General features: G+C 37.0%; 1 protein-coding gene across 3 annotated transcripts in view; it reads left to right on the top strand.

Moving 5' to 3' along the window:
* The window catches only part of acvr1c (activin A receptor type 1C), a 39,610-nt gene that overhangs the window by 18,876 nt on the left and 2,979 nt on the right, over positions 1-17,755 (top strand). For 2 of the 3 annotated variants that reach the window (XM_088605539.1, XM_088605541.1), the window contains 6 exons: positions 11,732-11,980; positions 13,271-13,501; positions 13,876-14,043; positions 15,088-15,244; positions 16,394-16,518; positions 17,445-17,575. In XM_088605539.1, coding sequence (XP_088461665.1) covers positions 11,732-11,980; positions 13,271-13,501; positions 13,876-14,043; positions 15,088-15,244; positions 16,394-16,518; positions 17,445-17,575 — 1,061 coding nt within the window. The remainder of the gene's footprint in view (positions 1-11,731; positions 11,981-13,270; positions 13,502-13,875; positions 14,044-15,087; positions 15,245-16,393; positions 16,519-17,444; positions 17,576-17,755) is intronic. The other variant, XM_088605540.1, reaches the window with a different exon arrangement.

Consider the following 17,755-nt stretch of genomic DNA (forward strand, 5'->3'; position numbering starts at 1 on the left):
TAGGACCCACACAGACCGCAGGGTGAACGCCCCCTGTTGGCCCCACTAACACCTCTTCCAGCAGCAACCTTAGTTTTTCCCAGGAGAGCTTGAGTGGGTTGCCAGTTGTGAGTTGCAGGGTGATATGGCTGCTGGTCATTGATATATCGAGTTGAATGTCAGTTGTAAAAATAAAGGCAAGTAAGGTTTGACGGCATCCTTTTCAAATGAAAAATCTGTGCGGTTTCTAAGAATTTTGTTTGCATTTATGATGAGTTTGTGAGGAGAATAGGTTAACAACATGGTAAATAATGAAATATAAATCCTGTTTTCTTCTGTGTAGCCCACCTAAATCTCGTTTGTCTATTTATTTTAAATTTTGATGGATCATCCTAACCTTAGGATTTCTTTCTTTCATTTTTTTGTCTGGTATTCATTCTTTCTGATTTGCTCATCTTTCAAGCAACTGGTACCGAACTCTTAATTCCAAGACCTTTACGATGTTCATCCTGCTTGTAGTTGGACTGAGAAGCCCTTCAATAACTTGCGTTTATTGCAGATAAAACACACAGTTACATTTTATGCTTTTAAATTTTAGATTTTTTCTTTTGACATCATTTACAATATACCGAGACAGCTCTGGAGGAGTGGATTTCAATTTCCCTTAGTTTTCACAAGAAGCTCATTATATGTATATTGTAAAACAAACATTTCTAAGATGTGCGATCTTCATTTGTGTTTTTACGTTTCTATACACACATTTTGGAATCTGTACTTTTTATGGTTGATTTATACATCTTAACCTGAGGAAGGTAATACAATTTTGTCCTGTTTACCTAATATTAATCTTTTCGACCTTGAGGTTCACCTTACCACTGAGTTGCAAATAATGCTGCCACAGTGTGCCTCTCATTACTTAACAAATATTTATGATTATTTAAAATAATTATGCAAAACCTGCATAATGATCCTGGTCTACAGTTTGTTAGGAGAGCTCTGCTTTTGTTTTTGCCTGTTGTGAGCAGACTGAATTGCTGTAATGTAGAGCAATATGCTGCTGTACAAGGAATGGCTGAGGAGAGAGTGGCAAGAAGCTGCTGTAGTTGTGCCTTGTGTGTGGGTGTCCTGTTTTTTTCATTTGTGCAGCTGTTCCTTTCATTTAGGATGAACTCTAGCCTGCTGTCTTCATGCCAGTTACTGCATGTCTAAAGCTTTAGTGAAATATAAACTGATATGTGATTGGAGATATCTCACTGTTATCGTCCCAAAACACTGGAATTAGGGTTTCAAAGCCTCCCACTGCTTTTCACTGCCTTGCCAGTGTCATTACATGACATTTAATACCATTTTTTCCAAGAAGCAGTTGGTATGTTTTTCATTCTGGTCAAAGAAATCAAAATGGTGTCACACAAGATTGGCAGGTCTGTCTTCGCAAAGTGAAATATATGTAACAAAAATGTGACAGAACATGCAGATGCTTTTATATTGTTTTTTTTTTATTTTAACCCCTGATTTGCTGTGCGTCTGATATTTTATGAGACTCACGTTTCCTTTTTAAATAAACATCCTAAATTTTTGGGAGGCTGTGAAACCAGTGTCTTAGATCAGTTCTGCTCTTTTTGTGACCTTAATAGAATTTCAAATTAAAATCTTCCATGTGAAGACTACAAGATACCAGTGTTTTTTTTATAATACCACTGATTTTACAAGGAATATTTTAATTTTAAGCTAGTTGGTTTCCCTGACAATTTCAGCTCTTCACTTTAAATCAATTTTTAAAAAAGCACTTTAAAAAATGTTCAAGCAGAGAACCATTTAACCACATGGGCTGCAAAGCAACAAGTGGAGGTTAATTTCATGCTGAAAAGTACAAAGAAAGTAAAAAAGCAGTTTTGTCTGTTTGACTGAGGGAACGAGAGAAAGTGTTGGAGGGATCTGAAGGACAGAAGAACAAAAGAATGAGCAGGTGAGAATGGGCGCAGCTGGGGAGAATGAATCGAAATCTGGGGTGAGTGTGAAAAGTGTGAACAATTCTGCAAATGAATGGAGAGCTTTTAAAAAGAAATGAGTCAACCAGTTGAGAACTGCTGCAAGGTGTGATCCTACTTTGAAGAAAATCTTGGCTTCTGATGTCTTTCTGGAATAAGAGTATTAGAAGCCCTGAACAAGGATGCACTCAGAAAGGACAGTGTAATCATGACCAAGCATGATAAGGTAGAGGAGAGGTAAAAAGGAGAGCTGTTGCCTTGCGATTGAATCATCGTTATACTGTAGCAACATGTTCCCAGAAACAGGCTATTCTTCTTCCTGTTATGCCTGTGTAAATGGCAGGGTCCTTTCTGAAAGCATTGCAAATAAGTGAAATTGCTGGACAAACAAAATGTGTGATGAGGAAGATGCCAGAGGGCTCACGTCTGTGTGGCTGTACTGTATTTCCTGCTGGATATTGCTTCTTGTTGCTGCAAAAGGTGCTTGACATGGATGGAAGCTGTGGATAAGGGTCAAGAGGGCTGCGTAGGTGAGCTGGTCAGCAGCATAAAATGGTTGTTGGGTCTAGGAGACAGGTGCCAGTTTATGGTTCATCCTGTAAAATGGAGACGTTTAGAAAGGGTATTGGGGTGAGGGTTGTGAGGGTTGGTTTTGACTCAGGCTGTTGCAGTGTGAGAGACATCCTAACTAATGAAAAAGAATGCATTTTAAGGTCCTTAATGCTTAATTGACTTCTGTTTTTTTATGTCTGAAAATCCCTCTGATCATTGTCCGTATAGTTTGGTTGGATGTTTTGCTCCTGCCAATTTACCATCACCAAGGTGACGGTAATTTTGGCTGCTCTGTGAGCAAATATGATGGTATACCGGTTCCTTTAAATAGAAAAATAAATACTAATAAAAATGTTTTTGGACCCGTACCTACTAGCAGATGTCAGTACGCAAGTGTCTAGTGTATGTAGTGAGTCAAACTGATAAGTTTGAGTCAACACATTGATTCATAAATAATTCAATTTGTAATTTAAAAAATGTTGGAGGGGTGATTTGATCAGATCGTGAAAATGCTGCATCCTTTGCAGACAATGCCACTAATTCATCTGCACCATTACTTCAGTGAAATATTGGAGGAATAATCAATTTCATATAGGAGATCCACAGGATGAGACGTTTTTTAGCTCAGAATAAAAATGCTTTGAGTTTCTGCATTTAAGGGAGAACTCTCAGTTTTCTGGGAACAAAGTGAGACTCTTTTGCCGAGTTTAGAAATGTTTGCCTTCCCTGTGGTGTGGGTGAAGCGGCAGGGATCAAATTAAAGTTTTATTGTCGTCAGCAGCTCCTCTCCGTTCCAATGATTGTTTCCCTGGTTACTGAATTGATTGTATGTACCGATGCATAAACATCAATAATAATATAAAATTTCGGACATTTGGGGGACTGTAGGGAACACTTTTTGATGAACCAATTCACATTTTAATAGACCTGCAACTTAGATTGCAACTAAGTATCTTGTAGATAAGGAAAAAGCCAAAAAAGATTAATGATTTTAATTGTGCATTGATGAGGTAGCATGGTTTAGCAGTGATTACCATGGGTTCAATTTCTGGGGTGCTATCTGTGTGGAGTATATTCTTTCCTTGTCCATGTGGGTTTCCTCCAGGTGTTCCAGTTTCTTCCCACAGTCCACATATAGACCTCTGGGAAATGTGGCCCTGGTGTGATTGTGTGTGTTTTTTTGTCTGCGTGTGCCCTGTGATGGATTGGTATCTTGTTTCACACCTGTTGCTTGCTGGGCTAGGCACCGGCTGCCTCTCTACCCTATACTGAATAATGCAGTTTGGAAAATGGATGGTTGTACTGTGGATTGAATAAAAAAATCTTCTGTAAATTTGGGAACTGTCCCAAACACTTCAAAGTGGGCTTAACTCTTGACCTTTTGTCATATTGATCACAAAACTCATTAGTCAGTAACACCCATCTCTATAATGCTCTACTGGATGGTGCTGAAATCAATGTAATTTCCTCAGGCTTAACATACAGATGCATTAAGCCAGCAATTCACCCTGTAGCACATTTCCCCCTGCCAATATTCTTACTTGCAAAATTTGTGGAATATAGTTTCTAGAAATCACCATTATATTCATAGGTTATTGATAACGAGCAAAGTTCATTACAATTAGTAAACAACCCGTGTTTCTAAAGAGTAAACAAAAGAAAGTATATGTAATAAAATGTAGAGTAATGTGCAACTTTCCACTCATACATGATAAAAAAAATATTATATGACTAATAAACCATTTCCAAGTGTGGCAATACACAGGATTTCAATCATTTTATCAGTATTAAGTGGATTCAGACATTTGCAAAACGTTTTTTTTTGACAAATCAGTCTCATATTCATAAAGCAGTTCACAGGATATAGTCAGGAATTACATATTGTTCTTGGTAATTTCCAGTGTTAAATCCCTTAGTAAAGGATAATAGATTTCGAAAGAGCATAAAATACATACTGCAGTTTTTTAAGACATGTTGAGCAACTGATCATGTGATAGCAGTACCCTTGAGGATCCCTTCTCTAGGTCACAGTGTGCTTGTGGATCAAGTTGATGTTTTGAACTGATGTTGTTCAGAAGAGGACTTAGAATGAGCTGCATTTTTACAAATAGCAGAAGGCACTTCCATCACATCAAGGCATCTCTCTTGCTAATTCTTTTGTCGCTATTTCAGGACCAGCACAGTGAAGAGTGGTGAAATATAAACTCAAAAAGAAATCTGTAATTCTGACATCACTACAAGATATTGAATGGTAAAATGGTTTTCATGGTATCCTTGGAGTCCTTATTTCTTCCTTCTCCCAAGTGTTTAGCAGTACAGGATTACAAGCTTTGGTTTCCCCAGGTTTGCCATTTCAGCCTTTGAGATACATTGAAACCCATGCACACATTCTGTGCGAGCCAACAGTTCCCCAAAAATGTGATGTCATTTTGGGTTGACAGAGAAATAACCCAGAGAATATGCTTAAATATTTAGCATTTATTTTACATTGTTAAACAAGTACCAAAACCTCCAGTATGCCACCTGTTCTACTTCTGTTTTTTTCAAATTTGTAAACGCTGCTCTGAAAAGTATGCTTTGTGTCCACAAATAAATAGCACAGTATTCCGGTGTGAAAACTTCATATGTATCTTGTACATGAAACCCCTGTTTTAGTGTGACTTACTTTACAGCTGTGGTGGGGACATTGGGAATGACTTAGCAAATTGAACTAAGGGATATTTAGGCTAGCGTGATTGAGAAATACCTAAATATGATTTTGGCATTGGAATTTACACACTTTTGGCACTCCTAATAGGCCATAGGATATTTAATTAAGTAATCACCAAGTCCTAAAGAACATGTCCCCTGTCACCATATATAGTGTGGTCTAGAAAGAATAGTGTCACTTACTGGTCAACCAATTCGAATTCCAAAACTAAATGTTTTTTCTTTTATGTGTCCATTGATCCTAGTACTAGATTGCACTTGCAAGGCCCATATTGCCTGCTGGGATTCTGAGATTTATCTAAATCAAGCTTCAGGATTGTATGTCTGTTACTGATAATAAATGACCATTCCTTCAAAATAAATTTGCAAGAAAGCAGCACCAATATAGGTATTCAGTCAGAACTGTGAATTTCAGCTATTACAAATTATCTAGCAAAATATTGGCCTTTAAAATACAGTGATACACCATCAGTCACTCAGGAAAATGCACTTAAACGAGAGGAGGACATTTCATCCTCGTTTTCCTTTCTCATTTTCCCAGGAAATATTTGTGTTCATAAAATGAAGATTGAACTGTCATCCCCCTGAAGTGAAAACACTCAATTGTTTGATCTTGTAAATGCAAGTAGTATTAAAACCACTTCCATTGTCAGGATTCATTCATTTATGGGCCGGCCTAGTGGCCCAGCTGGTAAAGACAGGCCTTCTGAGCGTTTGGTGGGTGGCTCTGTACCTTCATCCTCCCAGGTGCCTGCAAGCTTGCAGTTACAGTGAGGCACAAACCCTTACTCCAGTCAGCGCTGCAGTATGAATGATGATGGATGATAACGAAAGGCTCAGTAAGTGGGCAATCTGCATTTCTTCATTCTGCCCTCATGGGTGAAGGGGTCATGTACAGTTGACAATTACCGTACAAAGGGCATATTGGCATTTCTAAATAATAAAAAACATTTCTGGGAAAAAAACAAACTAATATAGCACACACATTCAGTACCTACCTTGTTGGTGAGGGACACTTCTGTTTTTAATTTAACTAAAGGCAATGGAAGCTGTTGGGCAATAAATACTGAGCAAAAGAATGCTTTTCTGAACTGCCATAAAAATGGACAATTGTCTGTTAAAGGAAGTGGAAACTAAAAAAGACAAAATGTTAACACTGCATTTAATTTTTTAATTGAATACTCAAATTGAATTCCATTTAGGAATTATTGAATTATCACAAGCATTCATGCAGCATATGACCTATTGTGCTCACATATGTAGAGATAGAATGGAAAAACAGTGCATCTTTAAAGATTTTAAATTTAATATTTTTTTCAATAAATAAAAATATGATGTGATGTAACATTTCAGGTGTGTGTAAAGAGATAAACTGTAGGTTACTGGTGGATCACTTTTTATATATATATTCAGTTGTAGATTAGAAATGTATTACATGTCTAGGATAGCTAATGTGTTGCTCAAGAAAACCCTGTTATCTATAACAGTAACTTTCACCTCAGGTCTTTAGAACAAGGAGTTCTGCTTATATGTGCTATCATTTCAGCCTTTAGTTGTATTGTCTCAGTCTTTTTTATTATAGAATTCATGGTATGATTTGTTGAAGAGTGAAAGGTTTTTCAAAAAATTAAATTTTTAAAGGGAAATACTGTGCAGTACAGAATTACAGAAGTACAGAATTTATATCTAGTATGGCCAGGTTTTGCCCTTGTCAGCTACTGGGTGTTATTACAGCATATTAAGAAGGAAGTGTTCACACTGATTCCCAAATTTATATTGAGCTCATTTTCGTGACATAGACTCATTGTGTCTGGAAGCTATCTGCATCTCCAAAGTAGGTATTAGCACTCCAGGGAATTTGTGCTTATGACCTGCTAATGCAGTGGATCAGTAACTGGTCTGTTGAGGGATCTACTCAGCTCCAGCTGGCTGAGGACATTTTAAATGGGCATTTGGGGAAAAGTGCAGAAGCAAAACACATTTCGAAACACTCTAAGTTGATTGTTTTCACATTTTCAACATGTACTTTGCAATACAGACTTTGTAAAAGAGTAAATACATGTTTTGAACTCGGGGTTACATTTTGATAAAGAAAGTTGATTTAAAGAACTGTACTGATTGACATATGAAATTGTCATGTTATCTGTGATATTTCAAAGTGAAGTATGTTTAAAAAAGGTTTTACCAAACAAAAGCTCTCAATAAAATGTGGCTTGTTTCACACTAAGGGAAAGTTATACAACTGGAGTCTTTCACTAAATCCAATGCCTTCAGACACTTGTACAGTTTTTACATTTTGTTTTTTGAAAGCATGCATTCATGACACTTTAAATTAGTATGTTACGTACTAAACTGGCTACAAGTATGTTATGTACTAAACTTACTACACACATTCAAAGCAAAACAAAAAAGAAGTAAATTGATAAGTTATATGAATAAAAAATGGAAAAGTTTGCACAAGTGTTCATATCCTTTGCTGTGGCAAACCTTAGATTTACATGCACAAAATTACTTTAACAAGCCATACAGCTAGTTGAGTGACCTTTGAACCACAATAGTGGTTGTCACAATTTCATAATAAAAACACCTGTTGTTGGTCAAGTATTAAATTAAAAGCAAAGACTCAACCATGTAGACTAAGTAGCTTTCAAAGCGAGTCAGGGATAAAGTAATTGAAACAGTTATACAAAACATCAAATCTTTTAATATGGCTGTGAGCACAGTCATCTGAGCAGCTGGGCAAGGAGATAACTGGTGAGGGATGCCACTATGAGGTTAACAAAAGAGCTATAGAGTTCAGTGCCTGAAATGGAAGAAAATGTTCATGAGCAACATCCTTCACTATACAAACTGGCCTCTAGGGTAGAGTAGCACCTGATATTAAATCCCACCTGCAGTTTGCAACAGATCATTTAAATTATTTGCCACATGAACTGCAAATATGTCTTTGTGGTCAGATGACACAATGTTGTAACTTTGGTGTATTTGCAAAGCATTATATCTGATGCAAAACCAACATTGAGCATCACCCAGTCAAGATAATTTCTACAGTGAAGCATAGTGGTGGCAGCATCATGCTGTGAAAATGTTTCTCCTTAGCAAGGGACTGGAAAGGTTGTTACAATTAAAGAGACAATGAATGTGGAAAAGCATAGGGTAATACTATAAAGAAAAACTTGCTTCAGTTAGCTAAAAACTTCAAACTAGGGCAAAAATACACATTTCGGTAGTAGTATGACACAAAGCACAAGACCAAAGATACACTGGGGTAGCCTAAGAATAAGAAAGTGAATGGCCTTGATTGACTTGACGCTTGATTCTTATGAGAATCTGTGTGAAGAATTGAAAGCTACTGTCCATAAGTGATCCCCAAGCAACTTAAGAGAGCTGGAGAAAATTTGCAAAGAAGAATGGGCAGAATTGCAGCAAACCAGTATGCAAAGCTGGTATAAATGTTCCCAAAAACACTTGCGGCTGAAAGTGCTGCCACCAGCTATTGAGTTCACGGGTCTGAATGCTTATAAAATCAGCATATTACATTTTTTTTTCTCTTTAGTTTTTGCTGGCATTTTCTGGAACTTATGTTACACTTAGAAGTCTTCGGCTTGAGCATTCAGGTTTTCAATAAAATAGCAAGTTTAAACAACATGTAAGCATTATTTTTCAATTTCACAGAATGAGAAATGTCTGAATACTTTTGCAAGGCAATGTACCTCTGTGTTAATTTATTGGCATGTGTGTAAAAACCTTGTAGGGCTGACATTGTGTTTGGCAGGTGTCACGGCTGCCTCGCCTCTCTAGGGCACTGGGTTTGATTCCAGCCTGGGTTTTTTTTGTGTGGTATTTTTATGTTCTCCCCAACCTATGTTAAAACACAAATGTAATTTTCCTGAGTGCTCCAGTTTCCTCTCAACTTCCAAAGATATGCTGGCTTGAAAAAGATTAGAATCGTATCCTGTCCAAAGGGTTGGTACACTCTCATACTGCCTCATGCCCTGTTGCAGTACGCTGTTTTTCTGGTGATAGATGGATTAAAGAACATTTCTCTTGCTGGTACAGTAATTAATGTCCATGGTAAGTATTCTTTTTGTCTAGAATCTGTAATGCAAACATCCAGCATCTAAATTTCTACAGATGTTACTATGTTCTAAATCGAAAGTGTATGGAAATATACCTAGAATGTAAGCATAGCCACAGGGTCTTCAAGAATTACAGGTCAGGATGTGTGTGAGATTAAATCCTGTCAGAATGTCCTTGCATCGGACTTCTTATCAAACAGAAAGGACAAGGTCACAAATAAAATGCAAATTACAGGATATCTGTAACACGCCGTAATTACCAGGTATGCACATGTGGTTTCTGTCCAATTATGTGCTCTTCATTTTCATGAGGATACTTAGTTGATGTTTTTTAAGGTTGGTTCTGGTGTTTAGTATCTAAGCCACTGTGATATGTGGTCTCTGGTCCATTTGATTGTTCAATAGGTTAGTGTTCTGAAATTGATGGGTCTGAAAAACATGCAGGTTAGAAATTCTTGGTCTAGCTGCCTAACATTTTTTTACTAGAGTCTTGCTTCCACAAAGAAATAAAGATGAAGAAGAGCTGAAACTGATTTAGTTAAATATTTTTATAGTATATAATGACAGATTGTATGCTGGAATGTCTGATAGACATTCTATTAAGGTCAGAGAGCAAGAACGATTTTATAATACCTTTGTATCTTAGCTCTGATATGGTTAACAAAACACATGGATTTTCTTTAAAGTATTGCTTTATTTCAAATATCATTATGCTTTCTGTGCCTTAAGTATGAACACAACAGTCATATTTCAAAAGTTGAGAAATTTTTACAACACAGCTTGTCTGGTACTTAGGCTGTTTTCCCATTTGGCAAACTCTCAAAACAATTAGTGTATAGAGTTCATTTACGTATTTTGTATTTCTTCATACTGCAGCATTAAGATTTAATTCTTCTTTTTATTTTTTTCTCCAAGAACGGAATGGTCCTTAAATGTACGAAATTGACGTACCTGTATTTCCTCTGTTTTAAATGTGTTGTGTTTGTCTAAATGATGACTTGTTACATATTTCTGTATTTGCTGTGTTTCCGGTTAGACTGTAAAAAACAAAAAAAAATGTTTTGATACAAAGTAATGACATTTTACCCACTTCCAACTGTTTGGTTTCTGTTTTTTATGTGTCTAGCTCACGTCTGTCTCATCATGTCGGAATTGGCCATTGTACATGATTTACTTTTGTATACTTTTGTATATTTTCATATACAATTTCATTCTTTGTTTGTTGTTGACATGTTAGGAAAGAGAAAGCCACTAGATGGCATAATTATATCATTACTAATATCAATGTCTGATGGCCTTTGCAACCTAACAGTGCACTCAAGCATACTAACCCAACTTTCTTTTCCTTCCCCTCCAGTCTGTTTTTTTTAAGTTTTTTCCACTTTATGATAGTTTCCTGAAAAATTATCTTTACAAAGCAAATCTTATGTCTACCGAAGAAAATGAACCAGCGTCTTTTGGAAAGTAGTATTCAGTTTCTTCACTTTCATTCACCACAGGGTTGAGTTCACTTGAGAGCCAGACCGTTGCAGTGTTTTTAAACTGTGGATGAACTTGTTCACTTCCTGTCAGGAGATGTACCAAGTATGGCTTCTTAGCCTATTGACAAGTAACAACATTAGCTGGCAGTCTATATATTTTCTACTATGAACAAGTCATATGAGCCCAGAAGTGTGAGAAAGTGATGATGAATAATTAATTGAAAAGAAATGAAAAATGCATGGTATTGAGCATAAAAACATTTTGATATTGAGACAATTAAAACCTAAACTATGACAATGCATGCCGGGGGGGGGGGGGTGCAGGAGTTACTGTTAGATAACAGTTGTACAAGTGAATCCACATATTAATGGAAACTGCATTTGTCTTGTGCAGTACTATCATGCAACACAGTGTCATTTGACTTCGCTCTGTGATCAGGATCAGGGCTACTTTCACCACTGATGAAAAAAATCCAAGATAAAAAGGCTAGTCATTAATAACAGTGTTATTAATTAAGTGAGACACAGACAAGGGTTTAATTAGTTTTAGCGGTTTGTTGATTGGCATCCAAAAAAGATTGTTTTATTGGCTCAAGCATGTGTGTCTGGGAGATGACAGCTGATCATGAGGGCAGAATGTTCAGAGTCCATCATTTGAAGTAAAGCGGGAAGCAGCTATAAGTAACAGCAAGACAAACAAGGATAAGTGGCTCATATTTTTACCTGATAAGTAGTTAGGCCTGCTGTGAGTATTCTTCTATCCAGCATTTGTTTCAGTATTCATAAGGTTTAAGGGATGTTGGGACTGGATTTGACTGTTTGACAGAAAATGAACTTAAAATGTGTCCATTTATTCTTCATCTGTGAATTGAAAAAAAAAAGATTTTAAATGGTCATGACACAGTTTGCTTTTTCTGTAAAAGGCACGTTTTCTTGACTTTAGTTGGAGATCCATCGGTTCCATCCAAGTGGGGTGCACTGGAGCTGGCTGCTGTGATCATCGTTCCGCTGTGCCTCCTGTGTTTGGGGATAATCCTGGGAATCTGCACGCTGCACGGTCGGCAGAGATGCACCTACAGCAAGGCTAAAAAGCATGACATGGAAGAAGCTTTGTCTGATCGAAATGTAATGTCATCTGGAAAGTCCCTGAAAGATCTCATATTTGACCTAACCACATCAGGATCTGGATCTGGTATGTAAAGCTAATTATTTTGTTAGTACCACTGTACTGTAACATATTGTCAGAATGCACACTTCACACAGACATCACTACCATAAATGATTTAAGTTGTTAGTGGAGTGCCTTAATCTCCGAATAATGTGTTGTGAGATCATTTTCCAGCCATATCACTGTTTTGATTGTTTATTAGATAACCTCTGTATGCTTATCATTCTGGTTTGCATAATGTGTTACCACTTTATACTATTATATAGCAATTGTGTAACGTGAAATATCCATGCATTATTATATATTGCAGCTTTAAATTCAATTTTATTGAAAATCATGTCTATGAGCTTTAATGTGTTGTATATACTGTATATACTGCCCCAGAAAAGAAATCACACATGGAATAGAAAAGTAGTGTATTGTTACAATATACGATGTACAGCACTGTAACTCAATCACAGATTAATGAAGAAGGCACTGTACTCCTAAGACATTGTATACACTCCAGTCTTTCATCTCTTTGCAAGTTGCTAAGTCAGTTAGTCATGAACTCTATGTTCTCATAACCTCTGGACAATGGATAGGACATTATCAATGGATGGACGTGTTGGCAGATAGATTCTTGGGTTACTAGTCAGTTCTGATGCTTGCAGTTACCATCTGAAGTTATGTGTAGGACCCTGTTCCATTTGGCTTTGCTCTGCTCATATTACCCATGGATGTCCTGAATGTACCCTGTCATTGATGTAATAATTTGGTATTGTATAGTTTGAGAAGTGCACTAGTGGTACTTCTGTGAGAACTGAAGTAGCTTTTTAGTACATTGCAGTTCTAAGTTGACCTTGGATAATCGTGACTATGTATGAGACTCAGATTGCCCTGTTACAAATGCAGAGTTGATGTGCCATCTTAAATTATACAGAGTTATAGCACATCCCGATAAATACACTGAAACTACACCTTCCACATGCAATCAAGGAAATATGTGACATTTTATGCGTGAACGCTTTTTCAGTTTCACGTGAAAGATGTATTTGGTTGTAGTATGTTCAACATGTGAATCAGAACAATCTAATTTATTAATAAAGTTGCCACATTGATCATGGACAATGACTTTTTTGGGACAGTATTTATTCCCATCACCTCCATTGGGCTCCTGAAGCCAGTTTTAAAATTTCACAAGTTTTTCATAGTGCATAAACACTCAGTAGTACAGTTTTACATATTACAGTTATATGTTACAGTGTGACAATGTGTAATGGATTATTCTTGAATGTGTGCTTTCTTTAATATTTTGCTGTTTTCCTTTGTTAGGACTTCCATTGCTAGTTCAGAGGACAATCGCCAGGACTATTGTCCTTCACGAAATAATTGGAAAGGGGCGTTTTGGGGAGGTTTGGCGAGGGAAGTGGCGAGGGGAGGATGTGGCTGTCAAAATCTTCTCCTCTCGTGACGAGAGGTCTTGGTTCAGGGAAGCAGAAATATTCCAGACGATAATGTTGAGACATGAAAATATCCTGGGCTTCATTGCTGCTGATAATAAAGGTAATGTGGCCAATAATAAATGAAATAAGATAGTGAAAAATTGTTAAGAGTATGTCCACATTTGGTCCTGAGGTATTCCACAAATTGGAGCATAGATTGAGCACATCTGAATAGATTCTCAAGACTAATATTTTAAAAGAGGAAAATTTTGGGCATCTCATCTATCTTTGTTTTCAGGTAGTACATATGCATTATTCAAAAACAATTTTAAACATAAATTGAAACACATTTAAATATTAGTTTAATGCTGTGTAATAAAGGCAGACCTTTTTAATTGCAAGGTTTCAATAATAGAAAAGAGCAGTGCAGCTTTTATGTCTGCAAATTCCCATGTGAGGGCTTTCAGCTGCTTAAAATAGTCCTGCATGTTTCAGATAATGGAACTTGGACCCAGCTCTGGCTTGTCTCAGAATATCATGAGCACGGATCGCTGTTTGATTATCTAAACAGATACACTGTCTCTGTGGAAGGAATGATACTTCTCGCACTTTCTATCGCCAGTGGTCTGGCACATCTTCATATGGAGATAATTGGCACTCAGGGTAAGTTCTAAGTCAGATATGTTTGGTGAAGAAATCCCTTTTGTGTTTTCAGTCCCCCACTTTGCACAAAATGATGGATTTAGGTTATTCTATCATTTTTTAAACTGGATTATACTCATGTCAAAAGCAATCACAGTGACAGTGAGTGAAAAGTGGGGTGGGGAAAGCAGACTGCTCAGGATTTGTCACTGTCTAAAAAGTACACTTTGTGTAAAGGTGTTTGTAAATTACCACAGGCTTATCTCCAATCAGTCCTTGAATTTGAATTGGATTCTCTGGTAAATCATATTTTAGTTTCCAATTGCTTAGCTATCAAAGAGTAGTTAGGGCTTTAAGTACAAGTTACAAAGTCAGTCACTAATTAATTCCATGTTCTTATCACCTTGACAAATGTAGACGGGTGGACTCTTGGGTTGTTACACAGTGCACTGGGTGTACAGTTGTCATCTTAATATGATTACAGAGGTGTTTCAACTCTGATCCACTGAACCTGCTCTGGTGTCTTTCATGTGGACATCCTGATCATGCCCTGTCATTGACATTATGATTACCGTTGTAAAGATTCAGAATATGACATGGGAAGTGACTTGTGGGTGCAAATGTAATTCTATGTAGTTCTAAACACGAACAGGTCTATTCTAGACCACATTTTCAGTTTCAAATGACTTACTGCAAGAAAACCTATAGAGGACTCAGACAAAAACAGCTTTCTTTGTGATTATATTACACACAGTGAGTGTAATACTACAGACAATGTTAAATTTGTTCTGAATTGATCGTATTCTTAAAAATCCGCATGTCAGCATGCGGGCTGCAACGGAACAAGTAGACTCAGACACCTGAAGAAGGCTCAACAGATGAGAGTTTTTTTTTCTTTCTATTTTTCTGCGTGGAATTAACATCAACTTGTTCCTATTCTTAGAAAAACGAATGTGCCAAGTGGGTGATTAAAGGTTTACTTTTGCAATTAGTATGGTTTAGATTTAAAACAACTGCCCGTTTACTGCCAGCAAGTTACAGAAATGCCTTCTTTTTGGTTGACAGGAAAACCTGCCATTGCTCACAGAGATTTGAAGTCCAAAAATGTCTTGGTGAAAAAGAACGGTATGGGTGCAATTGCTGATTTGGGCCTTGCTGTTAAACATGATTCCATTTTGAACATGATCGATATACCTTCAAACCACAGAGTGGGAACAAAGAGGTGAGCTTTATACTTTTGCTTTCAGAGCAGAATGCCTCTCAAAGCCAGCTGCTTTAACTGAAACATAATTTCATAGTTTTAAGATAAAAACCTTCCTTATTCATGTTTTGGACATTTATTATAATTTTTTGAAAATGTCATAACATTCAGAAATATTTTTAACTCACTTTCTTACCTTTTTAGGCAATAAATTACAAATGCACACATACTGTATATATGTTTTAAGATTTACAGATGATAGACTGGAATTGTTTCTAACCAATTAAATAACACAGCAATCCCAAACTGAATGTGATAATGTTCTGGTTATTTGAATTTGATTGTCATCTCAAATTCAGTCTAGTTTTGCAGTCAAAATGTTGATTTGCTATCAAAATCAGCTACAGAGTCCCAGCAAATGAGTTCACTGGAGCATTAGTTCTCTAATGCTCAGTGTTCATTCTGATTCCTTGCCAGATTTAGTGAGTTGTAATGCCCAGTCTCTCACTGAATCTCAGCAGTACAAAAATAGTGTGAACTAAGGCACCGTTTTCCACACAGAATATGGCTCTCCTTGGACAAATGAGAAGAAACACTTTTCAGAGAATCCAGACTTATCAGTTCGGCATTGCAGTAGCTATTCACAATCATCAGCTGTGATAGTACAGAGACCCAAATTCTAGTCCAGTGTCTCTGTATCAGACGGCCTTACATGTACAGGAAGTAAAACCTCTTAGTAAATGTCCTAGAGAAAATACTCTTCCTGGGATTCTGTCATACAGTCAATCAGTGATCTTACTTAATTCGGTATCATATTAATTATGATATGCTGTATATACATTTTAGCCTGATATACAATGGCACTTTTGAACTAAACAATATGTAGGATAATAGACACATTTTAATTTTTGTCTTCATGAATTAACATAGATTAATCATATACAGTGTTGTTCTTCTAACCAGTAAAAATCAGAGAAAATTTCTTTAGATGCCCAAGAAAATCACAGGAAAATGTAATGCATTTTAAAATAAGCTATATAAACAGACACTTATTCCCTTTATCACTTCTTGAAAAGCATGTGTGCTTGAAGGAATAGCTGTATCTTTGTTTAGTGTTGTACCAAAAGCACATATTGTATTATGTGGAGTAAATGAGTTTATTGATTTTAGGTACATGGCTCCAGAAATCCTTGATGACACAATCAATATGAACAACTTTGAGTCGTTTAAACGAGCTGACATCTACTCTCTGGGCTTGGTGTACTGGGAATTGGCACGAAGATGCTCCGTGAGAGGTAATTAACAATAAGGTTTTAAATCTGAAATAAAGGCAAGTGAAGGGGCAGCACAGTTGTATCTTGGTTAGCACAAGCAGCCATATCACCCTGCAACTCACAACTAGCTACCCACTGAAGCTAAGCAGCTAAGGTTGATGCAGGAAATGGTTACAATGGAGCCACGGTAGAACCAGTAGGGGGCGCTCACCCTGCAGTATGTGTGGGTCCTAATGCCCTGGTATAGTGACAGGGACACCATACTGTAAAAAGACGCTGTCCTTTGGATGAGGCATAAAACTGAGGTCCTGACTCTCTGTGGTCATTAAAATTCCCAGGGTGTGTCTCAAAAAGAGTAGGGGTGTTACTGCTTCTGCCTCGTAGCTCTAGGGTTCAGGGTTTGAGTCCTCTCAGAGATTCTGTGTGAAGTTTGCTTAAATCTTTACCTGGGTGGCCTCACACCTCTCATAAACATGCTGTATAGGTTGATTGCCTATTCTAAATGTTTTCTTCTTCTGTGCCCTGTCCCACCTCACACCCTTTAGTCCAGGTCTCTGTGAAACTCTCCAGAACAAACAGCTTTCTGATAAGGGTGCACCAAAACCACCAGGTTAAACCTGGTTAAATGTTCTGTAGACTAATGAATGCAAATATTTTTTTATAAATAAGCAAGTGATGTGTACTCAGTATATGATATAATGAAATTCTCTAAAGTGCTCAATGCCAAAGCAAGCATAACGTGCAAGTTTGCATAAATCTAACAGACCTTCTGTTCAGTTCTTTGGCTTGTGTTCTTTTAAATAACCTATCAGATGTGTGCAACATGAGCCTTAGAATCTGCCTTATTTTGAAAAATGTCCATGAAAGGTTTCTTTCAGTACATTATTCAGTGTAGCATTTATTGGATGTTCTTCCAATAGCAATCCATTCCTGCCTTTTTTGTCTAGGAATTTATGAAGACTACCAGTTGCCTTATTATGACATGGTGCCTTCTGACCCTTCTATAGAAGATATAAGAAAAGTGGTTTGTGACCAGAGACTGAGACCTAACATTCCCAACCAGTGGCAGAGCTGTGAAGTAAGTTAAGAACTTAATTCAGAAGTGAGAGAAAGCAGCTGAGTGTTTGGAAATTGCTCCTCCATCTTGTTCTGGTTCTACAAGAAAAGTTCTGAATTTTGAATCTAAGCTGTTTCCAAACTTACTCCCATTGACAAATGAATGCAGTTAATTAGGGCCAATATAATAGGGAAGGAGCTG

The sequence above is a fragment of the Lepisosteus platostomus genome, chromosome 14, assembly GCF_059453375.1.
Source record: "Lepisosteus platostomus isolate fLepPlt1 chromosome 14, fLepPlt1.hap1, whole genome shotgun sequence".
In the NCBI taxonomy this organism is placed as follows: Eukaryota; Metazoa; Chordata; class Actinopteri; order Semionotiformes; family Lepisosteidae; genus Lepisosteus; species Lepisosteus platostomus.